Source organism: Pongo abelii, chromosome 9, assembly GCF_028885655.2.
Source record: "Pongo abelii isolate AG06213 chromosome 9, NHGRI_mPonAbe1-v2.0_pri, whole genome shotgun sequence".
Classification (NCBI taxonomy): domain Eukaryota; kingdom Metazoa; phylum Chordata; class Mammalia; order Primates; family Hominidae; genus Pongo; species Pongo abelii.
The window spans coordinates 69,078,432-69,089,325 of record NC_071994.2 but is presented as its reverse complement, the minus strand read 5'-3'; the positions used below and the strand labels follow the sequence as shown (position 1 = coordinate 69,089,325).

General features: G+C 53.4%; 1 protein-coding gene across 2 annotated transcripts in view; it reads right to left on the bottom strand.

The window, feature by feature from the left end:
• Positions 1–3,802: 3,802 nt before the first annotated feature.
• Positions 3,803–10,894, bottom strand: part of LMO1 (LIM domain only 1) — a 46,340-nt gene continuing 39,248 nt past the window's right edge. For both annotated transcript variants that reach the window (XM_009246671.2, XM_002822062.4), the window contains exons 3-4: positions 8,563–8,688; positions 3,803–6,289 (exon numbers count right to left, since the gene is read on the bottom strand). In XM_009246671.2, coding sequence (XP_009244946.1) covers positions 6,184–6,289; positions 8,563–8,688 — 232 coding nt within the window. In that variant the 3' untranslated portion in view covers positions 3,803–6,183. The remainder of the gene's footprint in view (positions 6,290–8,562; positions 8,689–10,894) is intronic.

Sequence of the window (10,894 nt, the reverse complement as noted above, 5' to 3'; positions counted from 1 at the left end):
GTGAATTGTTTTTTCCCCAGAACACTACTCGTGCTGAGTCTGCAGAGAATCCTGCCTTCTTAATGCATACGCTATACAGGGCAGGCACTCCAAGTGTCCGGAACAATCCCACTGGAATCCCCAGAAGCCATGGATCTAGTCAATGTGTCCCAAGTTGGTGGCATTATGGGGCAGAGAGACTGGTGGTGGAAGCCAAGAACCCAAACCCAATTTCTTGGCATTTTAAGGAGTAATGTTTCTTATTAAGTGGAAAACAAAGGAAGAAAAGCACTGAGCAGGTGTCAGGGCTGAGTGGAGTTTCCTTTCCTCCACCCACTGTGTGCCCAAGGAGGATCCTTGGCTGGAACGCAAGTCACAGGGTGTAGGAGACAGAGCCCTGGGCCAGGCTGAGGGCCAGGAACCCAGGCTCCCAACCCAGCTGGTTCCAGTGTGCCCCTGGCCATCACTTCCTCTCTGGGCCCCAGTTTCCCCAAAGTGAGCCCATCGGATAAGATGGTCTCTAAGGGTGATGGGCAAGAAACTCTCATCCCTGCCCACTCTCTCTGAGTAGGCTTCCCTCCAGCTTCTCTCTGCCACCCGGCACTGTCTTTAGCCTGTTATTGATCTTTTTATTTGTTTATTGTCTGTCTCCCTCACTAGACTGTAAACCACACAGAGAATGACCTTGTTCACTGGTGTTTCCATCCCATAGCCTGCTTCCAGCACCGTGCCTGGCGTATAGCACGGTCATGTCTGTGACGGACTGACAGAGCAATGATGCACTGGGGCCTGCCGCACTGATAAACCTCCGGTTCAGGCATGGGACAGGTTGCCTGCACCACCTCTGCTCAGCATCTGGAATTGCTCATCCCACCCAGCGGCCAGCACAGGCCCGGCCCGGTGACATGCTCATGCAGGATGTGCAGTGAGGAACATAAGTGTCCGAGGACCCTTCCTCTCTGTGGATCAAGCCCTCTCTAGGGCATGAGTTGTAGAGAGAAAAGGGGGTGCAGACTGAGAGAGGATCTGGGGGTTTAGCGAGGATAAAATCCACTTCTGGACTCGCAGATCCTTCCACTGCCCAGAGCAGCCTCTAGGTGGCAGTTTCACATGGGAGTTACCTGCATGGACTCGAGTCAGACCAGGCCGAATTCAAGTCCAGATGCTATTGAATATTACTTAACTAGAACGGTTCTTTGAGCCTCAGTTTCTTCAACTGTAAAATGGGGATGATTCAACTGTAAAATGGAGATAGAGTTGCGGAGAGGCTTAAGCGGGCTGGGCATGTTTTTATGAAAGCCTGCCTTGTTTGTCTGGGCTGGATTTCCCCCGTTGCTGCCAGCACGCAGCACCCCCCTCCTGAGAGCTCTCAGATGCCCAGGAACCGCCTGTGGTGGTGACGCAGGACTCTGCTGTGGTGAGCCAGGCCTCCTGCCCTGGAATTGAGCCCAGGCCTCAAACCAGCAGACCTCGCGCAGGTTGCATAAAGTGAAGGTTCCCAGCAGCAGTTACGTGTTCTGGTGTTCGCCAGGAGCTGCTGCAGCTGTGAGCACCTCCCACGTGATGGCTCACCTACCGCTGGGAGCAGCCTGAGGTGCAGGCACTATCATCAGTCCCCTTTAAAGATGAGGAAAGAAAGCTAAGTAAGCTGCCCTGGGCTCTGCGGCTGCCAAGTGGAGAGCTAGGATCTGAGCTCACATAATCTGGCTCCTGGGCCTGTACACGTAACCATCATGCCACGCTGCCCTTTCCACCACACTGCCCTCACCTCATGCCTTCCCTAAGTTAGCAACTTCTTCTGGGATGCTTTTCCCATTCCCTCCCTCTCTCTCCTCTCCTGCCCTCTGCCTCATTTCTTTCCATCTCCACCTCTGTTTCCATCTCTCTTTCTCTCCCTCCACCGCACCACATCCTATCCGCTCTCATCTCTTCCTCTGTCCCTCTGTGCCTCAGTGCTCTGTCTCTGATCCCTGATCCCACCCAGTACCTGGCAGATGGGCCGGGGGCTCAGGGATCAGGGTGGCAGCTGGAGAAAGGGAGCCTGAGTAATCATGAGGAGCCCTCTGGCCCCTTGTCAGGAGAGCCCTTCAGTTCCCCCAGTGCAGCAGGCAGACCCATTAGAACAACAAATGTGGCCCAGGAACCGCCTCAGTTCCCTAGCACCTTCCAGCTCTGGAAGACAAAACTGGACTCGCCGGAACTTCAGGAAACCCCAGAGCTGTCCCCTACCCCCCACCCCAACAGGCTTCACTGTGCTTCCAGAGCAGATCCAGGAGGTAAGAGTCTGCAAAGAAAGCCCCAGGCAGGAGCTCCTGAACCAGCTCCTCTCTGGAATGTGGTGTCCTGGAGAGGGCATGGGGACCATGGAAGCGCAGACCCCAGCCCAGGTGCCACAGGTAGCCAGTGGGCTCTGGAACCTCTGAGGGGCCCAGACTTTCTTGGCAAAGGCAATAAGCTCTGCAAAACCCAGTGCCGGGGGACAGTCCGAGGACCTGGCTGTTTGTCCTGGGCTCAGAGCACATGAGCTCAGACAGCTGGGGTCTAGGCAGCACCCACTGGAAGTCTTGAGTGTTGTGCAGCCTGGGCATCTGAAGAGAGGGAGAAACTGGTGTTTGGGGGAACCCTGGCACACAAGAGACTTTCCGTCAACTCTCATGAAGGAGAAGGACACTGCCCTAGAATAAAAACCCTGGCCATGAACGGTCTCTGACAGCTTTAAGGGAAAGAGCAATTGTCTCCTTGTAGAGATGAGATCTCCCGGGCAGGAATGTCATGTGGATTCTGCCTGTGGCCTCCGCATGTCTCATGATGTGGGGGAAGGTTTCTGGGAGCAGGCCCAGGAGGCGACAGGATTCATAGTAGATTTCATGATGGGCTTTGCAGCAGTGTTAAGATTGGAATCAAACTTCTTTCCAAACATGGGCTGTGCAGTCCAGCTTCAGGCCAAGGAGTGGGAGCATAAGCACGTGCCATATTTCATGGGCTCAGGCACCCTGTTAGGGTATCTCTTCCCCAGGCCACCAAGGAAGGCAGGGAGAGGGGATGAGGTCCCAAGATCTGGTTGGAGGAAGGGGAGATTTGTGCACAGCTATGGTTCAATGCCGGCCTACACTCCCCACTGCCCACATGCCCCAGGTTGAGGTGCAAGCTGCTGCAGCATCTAACAGTTCATGCTCAGCTCTCCCTCCCTGCACCAATCATCTGTGGCGGGTGCAGCCCCCAAGGAGAGCCAAGCCCAGACAATTCATGCCCTACACTTAACCAAGTTTCTCCTTTGCAGTGACCGGGGAGGAATTCAGGCTTCTCCCGTGTCACCCCTGGGTGTTCCTGGGTGTTGTGAATTCTCTCCAAGTGCATAATCCCCAGACCTTGGTAGCCTTTCCTGCCCCACCCCAGTTGCTCTGTTACAGAGTGAGCTTGGTCTCTCTCTGCTTCCCCCCTACCCTCTTATCAGTTTCACACTTGCTGAGGCCCACGTGGCCTCTTCTTGGGGGTATCTGTGGGCTGATACTGGACTTTCTGGGTGAGGGTCTCCTACTCAGGATCTCATGATGCTGACTGCATCTCATGTAACCACAGCACTTCACAGTGTAGATCTGGGGCCCGTGGCTGACCTGGGAATCAGATCATCCCCATTTCCCAGATGAGGATGGTGAGAGGGCAATAACTGGGTCCATGATGCCAGACTTGGCAAATTCCATGCCATGTTGAGCTGGGGAAGCCCTTTGACAAGGTCTGGGGTGGGCAGGGTGGGGCTGGGGTCTTCTTAGAAGGCCAGCTCTGTTCTTGGGGGCTTGCAAACCCCGCCTGCCTGAGTTTGACTCTATCTCATTGTGAGTGAATTAATTGTTGTGCAACCTAGAGTGGTGAGACAAGTTAATTACATAATTACTGCAAAATGACATGTTATTTCACGGCTGCAATATGGTAACTCTGTTGGAAACAATTGTAATTGCCCAGAAACTGCATTCAAGTGGCTCCGTTATCTCTCGATAACCATGTCATTAACTTGTGTTATAACTTTATCTCCAGCAAACTCTGAAGTAAGAGTTGGGGCCCTTGGGTTGGGCACAGCCATCCTAGACCTAAGGGTCCAGGGAGAGTCTGGCACTGGGGACTCTGCTACAATGCAGGAAAATCATTTGCTTTTTCATGTTGAACAAGAAAATTCCTCATTATAAACTCCAGCCCTCTGTGTCTCTCCTCACGCAAGCCCCTTCACAATCCCACGTGCTCACATACAGACAGCTCCCAGTTTCACTGTCCCCTTGGACCCATGGCTCATACAAACACCCACTGCAGCCAGATCCACCGGCCTTTGCCTCTCTTCTAGCACATACAGGGTGCAGCTCCTTCACAGAAACTGGATGTCCCCAAAGTTGAGAACTTCTGCCCCAAGATCCTCGGCCCTAGCAATCCCTTTTCACAAACTGGGCCAATGACCGCAAAACCACAACTTGGAGAGGTAGCCTCTTGCAAGCCCCCAGGAGCGCCCAGCCATCCTTTCACTTTCAAGTAGAGAAGTAGGCCTGGGGAGGGTGAGGTGGGAATCCAGCCTAGCCCAGCCCAGGCCAGCCCATTCCCTGCCCAGGAGCAGGCAGGGCTTGAGGCAGTAGTCTGGCTCCATCTGCCCTGGGCTGTGGGCTGTGGGCTGTGGCTAGGGTGAAAATAGCCCCTGGGAAGGAGGAGGGAGTGGCCTGATAGTGAAGGAGCCTGTCTGTGAAGGAGCCTGTCTGTGCAACTTTTTCTGTCTAGGCTGGGGATTCAAGAAGCCTCTGTTTTTAATATTGCCCCGTGAGAAGGTACCTTTACAGTTCCAGGCTTTGTGCTTGGCGCTGTGGCTGCACCCAAGACCAAGACAGCACCCCTGCTGCCTTGAGTGAATCTAGCTCAGCGGGGGAGGTGGAAAACGCCCTGGTGTCTGCCTGTCTGCCGCAGTTCTGGCTGGAGCTGAGTGATGGGGCCTGACCACCTCCGCCTCTCCTGTCTGTCTCTGCCTACACACTTGTCTACTTGTGTGTCCGTCCTTCCTGCCTGCAGCACATGTCTGTCTGACCATGTGTCCATTGACTCGTTCATCTATGACTTTCTTAAGTCATCACAAGTGGCCTCGTGTCCCCTAGAGGGAACTGGCCTGTCCCAGGTCTCCGCACAGCATTCCGTCCTCACAATGATGTGCTTTGTTTTCCTGGCTTTCCCCACAACATAGCTTCTGCCTTCCACTCCCACAGCAAGCTCCCCAGGGGCAGGGACGGTGTCTGATCTATGATTTATCCTCACATCTGATTTGCTCCAGGACACCCCCGGTTGCAGCATGGGATTGAGACACAGAGTCTGTTGAGGTTTGCTGACTGAATAAATGGATGCCTCCAGACTGCATGGGCTGAGTCGAAAGGAAACAGGATTTTTCTTGCTCACTCAGAGCAGAAAGCTGGGCCCCAGCTGCTGGGCAGAGACAACAAGTGCTGTCTGTCACCCTAAAAGGGAAGACAGGTTTCATCATGGTGCTCCCATGGCAGAGGACACAAGATTTGTGGTCCTACTGGGGAAAAGGTCAGAGCTGGGTCCCCATCTGTGCAGTCAGTCTGGGGTCTCAACAGAGGGGCTGAACACAGGGTAGGGAAGGCTTCATCTTTCCCCTCTTCTTGGGGACCTACTCAGGGCCAGACTGTGTGCTCTCCCAGAGGGAAGATACCCCAGGTCTCACCTCTGGCTGGGGCTGGAGGCTCTGAGTTTTCTCCCTCCTCCCAGCTTCTTCCCCTAAAGCCAACCTTTTGCTCCCCTGCCCGGCAACAGCCCATGCTGGAGGCCCCCACCCTGCTCTGTGCCCTGCCCTTGAGAGGCAGAGGGGAGGGGCCCCAGGTCTGTGTCAGTCATGTGAACAACGCAGAGTAACCTCCCGGAAACATTCATAAGTTTAATCCACGCCAGTAATAAAATCGCATTACATTTCTCATAAAATAAATGTTCCCATTTATATACAGAAGACAGACTGTACAGGCCCGGCCTGGCCCCAGGAGGGGTCACACAAAGACGGGCGGTGGTGGAGGAGGAAGGGCCATCCCTCCCATCGAGGACGGAGAAGTTCTAATGTGGCAGGAGAGCGGCTGGCCAGCCTGCACTGGTAGAGTGGCTGGCTGGCCGGCCAGGCGGGTGGGCAGGCGGGCAGATGGACAGACGGGCCTGGAGGCCAGGCGCCGGGCGTTACTGAACTTGGGATTCAAAGGTGCCATTGAGCTGCCCCTCCTCATAGTCCATCTGACACAAGATCATGTTGTTCTTCAGGAAGAATTTGTCTCCCACACAAAATCTAGAAAATCCAAGCGAGAGAGAGAAGCCATGGGAAGGTCCCAGTGGGTAAGTGGGGGCTGCAGACAGAAGCCGGCCTGGCCTAGGAGGTGAGCTATGTGGGAGGTGGTGGGGGGAGTTTGTTCCTTGAACCTTCCAGAGGGAACTGCCAAAAGTCCCCACAGCACACCTGGGCAATTCCCCCAGGCCAGCCCCAACCTTGGCCAGGCCCTGTAGCCTGAGGTGGTAGGACAGACAGACAGTTGGGCCACAGGCTTCCACAGTCAGGTCTCCTGTGGAGGTGAGTGTAGGGTTAGGGCGGTTGGTGGAGAGGTGCAGGAACAGCCTACCCCAGTCCCAGAGAGGGAGAAACGGAAAGGACAAACAGAAAAAGACCAAGGGGGGAGACAGATGGAGAGAGGCAGAGATGGGGCCGGGCGCGGTGGCTCACGCCTGTAATCCCAACACTTTGGGAGGCTGAGGTGGGTGGATCACGAAGTCAGGAGTTTAAGACCAGCCTGGCCAAGGTGGTGAAACCCCATTTCTACTAAAAATACAAAAAAATTTAGCTGGTCATGGTGGTGGGCATCTGTAATCCCATCTACTTGGGAGGCTGAGGCAGAGAATTGCTTGAGCCCAGGAGGCGGAAGTTGCAGTGAGCCGAGATCATGCCACCACACTCCAACCTGGGTGACAGAGTAAGACTCCATCTCAAAAAAAAAAAAAAACAATAATAATAATAAAAATAAATAAAAAGGCAGAGATGGGTAAGGAAGGAGGGATAAAATGGTTGTTTTTTCCATCCATCTATCCCTCTCCCCAATTTAAGAGGATGGCTTAGTACAGGGCATTCTTCCTCTAAACAAAATTGATAAGTTACCTAGAGCATCCTTCTAGGAGGTAACCCTGTTCCACTATCTCCTCTCCTACCCAAGGAAGGCCCTTCATTGGTCTCCTAGTCCTCCCCAAGTAATGGAAGATTCCGGTCCTTTCCCTAAAGATGTCCCCAGGGTGGGTGAAGCCTTTAGTGAGACCCCAAGATCGCTGGCCTAGTTCCAGCAGATCCCAGTCCAACCACCAGGTGGCGCTGTAAGCTCACTGAGCCCTCCTAACAGCAGGCCCGGCCAGAGCCCCCAGCCAGACCAGCGTTCCCTGTAGGTCCCTCTGAACTTCACTTCAGGGAGCACTTGTGTGCGTTCCTACCTGACCTGGGGGCTCCTGAGAAGAGCGCCTGCCTTCTGGTGCTAAGCCCCAGCCAGGGCTGAAGGGCTGTGGCTCCTTAGGTCCCCAGGGACTCCCACAGGGCTAGGGCACAGAGTTGGGGCCAAGAGACCAGAAAAGAAGCTGGGCTGGAACCAGAATCACAAGGGTTGGGTGAGGAGAGAGTGGCCACTCCCTGAGGGGACTTTGCCCTCCAGATTTGGGAACCCCTTCTCACTGGAATATACATGCACACACATACACATACTATGCACTGGGTACGCGGGTGGGAGGATATGTTATCCCATGCACATGCACATTTCAAACACGTATACAGGCTGGGCGTGGTGGCTCACACCTGTAATCCCAGCAATCTGGGAGGCTGAGGTGGGCGGATAACCTGAGATCAGGAGTTCAAGAGCAGCCTGGCCAACATGGTGAAACCCCGACTCTACTAAAAATACAAAAATAAAAATAAAAATTAGCCGGGCATGGTGGCACACGCCTGTAGTCCCAGCTACTTGGGAGGTTGAGGCAGGAGAATCACTTGAACCCGGGAGGCAGAGGTTGCCGTGAGCCAAGACTGTGAGATCACACCACTGCACCCCAGCCTGGGCAACAGAGTGAGACTGTATCTCAAAAAATAAAATAAAACATGTATATACACATGCATACTCACCTCATCATGCACACACATTGCACATACACATATACCCCCAGACATTTAAAAACACATGTACAGATGCATATTAATTCCATCATGCACATGTGCCCACTTGTACATTTACAAATACACATGCACATGCACACTCAACTATGCATACACAGTAAACTCATGCACGCCTTCATTATATTCACACAGAAATGTGCCACACAGATGTGCACACCCAATATTAAAGTGCACATATTTGGCTACCAAGCTTACACACACACAAAACACATAAAGCACATGCATGCTCATAACCTGCACGCACCACCACATACACACACGCAACCCTCATTTGCTTGCACGCCTCCCCCGTGCTCCTGGCCCATCCCAGCAGGCCTCAGGCTGGCGTCTGGGGAGTGTGTTGGGTCAGCCAGTCCAGCACTGACCTCTGGTTGCAGAGCTGGCAGGCGAAGCAGTCGAGGTGATACACGTTGTCCCGAGCCCGCATCACCATCTCGAAGGCTGGGATCAGCTTGCTGCAAGCAGCACAGTTCCCTGTGGTGCCAAAGAGCCTGCCGAGGGAAGGATGCAGAGGACTCAGCAGCATTCTGGGGAGCTGGGTGGGCAGGGGGAAAGGAGTTGCCTCCATCCAGGGTCCTTCCCATCCTCCAACTTGTGGGCTCGGCAGGTGGGCTCATACAATAGGATAAGAGCACTGAGGGCTGCATCTAGATTCCGCCCAGAGATCAGGCTGCCAAGAAATCAGCACATCCCCTTCCAGGGAGGGTGTGTACGGGGTCAGGAGTTGGCTGTCACTGCCCATCCCAAGGCCCCCTCCCAGGCTCCCACAAGGGTCCTCAAGCCCTGGAGCCAACAAGAGAATCCTAGGCTGGGTCCTGAGCAAGGGCTCCAGACCCACACAAGCCTGAATTTCAGGGGCAGACTGAATCTTGGGTTGTGTGCCCTCAGGCAAGTCAGTGAGTCTCTCTGAGCCTCATTTACCTCATCTGTAAAACAAAGCCTGAAACACACCCTTCACGGGGTAGTTGTGAAACCTGTTGTAAATTCTCAGTCACAACTCATTAAGCAACCACCTAGGTAGTGTTCACTATGTCTCAGCCACTAATCTAAGAGCTTTACAAAGATTAACGCTTAATCCTCACAACAAACCTAGGAGGTGGTACTATTATTATTCCCCATTTTAAAGATTTAAAAAATGAGTCACAGAGAAACAACCTGGATAGTCACAGGGCCTTGGTCCAGAAGGCGTGCTCTAAACCACTGCATGACATGCTTTTCCCACCTTTAACATTACAGTGTTTATTATTTGATTTTTTGAAAATAGAGATGGGGTCTCACTATATTGGGCAGCTGCTCTCGAACTCCTGGACTCAAGTGATCCTCCTGCCTTGGCCTCCCAAAGTGCTGGGACTACAGGCATGAGCCACTGTGCCTTGCCAAAATTAAAGTGTTTTATTAAATCTTTTTTCCATGACAAACTCACTGTGTTACTTGCCTAAGTCCCTTTTTTTCTTTCTCTGAACCTCAGTTTATCCTTCTGTAAAATAGGGATGGATGATCCTATTCAAAGATGCTGTAAAACAGAACTGATGCCCAAAGGAAGCGCCAAGGACATCTGGCACAAATGCCTCTTTGAGGCAGGCACCCCTCCTCTTAGCCGCTGGCTGTAAAGCTCTAGGGACAGGGAGTTTACTCCCTCCCCATGCAGGCCAGCCCTTGGCTGGGTGTCCCAATGGTCTGAGCCATCCCAGCTCCTCCTTGCTTCTTTCCTGCACACAGACGGAGCAAGCCCCAAGTGAGGCAAGAAGGCTGAGAAGAGGGTGGGGGGCCCCTCTAATCCTCCATTTGTCCAGCTCAAGCTCAGGCGCCTGCAGATGAGCTTGGCTCCATTATTCATCAGCTTGAGCTGCCTGGTGGCTCAGATTAAGGCAGACAAAGGCTGGGCCACAGCATCTGCCTGCCATGAGGGGCTTTTCTTGCCATCAGCCCAGGAACAGTTGCTTCAGAGGGCGCAGGCTCTGGACAGCCATTCTCCAGGCCTGAGCAGCTCAAGGAAGCCACGCTCCCATCCCAGCCCACTGGTCTAGCTGGTCCTACGGTCATTCCTTGCCTCTGCCAGAGCAAAAAAAAAAAAAAAAAAAAAAAAAAAAAATTACCTTCCATCCCTAGTAGCTGGCAGGGCCCTGTATGCTTGTGGGTGCTTTTTCCTGATAAGCCCATCCTGCACTGTGGGCCTCTCTCTCCAAGTCCTGTGGACCCATCAGATGGTCTGCCACATCATCCTAACCTGGTAGGGTCAGCCCCCAGGTGATGCCCTAAACCTCCAGACATGGAGGCCCCTTCTAGGTCCTCAAGGGGTGAATCCCCAGGAACATTCTTTTTTGAGACAGGGTCTTGCTCTGTCACCAAAGCTGGAGTGCAGTGGCGCAATCACAGCTCACTGCAGCCTCAAACTCCTGGGCTCAAGCAATCTTTCCACTTCAGCCTCCTGAGTAGCTGGGACTACACGCATGCAGCTACTACACCTGGCTAATTTTTTTTTTTTGGAGAAACGGGGGTTCACCATGTTGCCCAGGGTTGGTCTCAAACTCCTGAGCTGCAGCGACGTGCCTGCCTCGGCCTCCCAAAGTGCTGAAGTTACAGTCCATGAGCCACCGCGCTTAGCCTGAACATTCTTCCTTAACCCCTGCTCCTGGTCTCAGCCTCTCCCCTCCAGCCCTGGCAAGGAGCACTAAGTCACAGATTCTGTTTTACTGC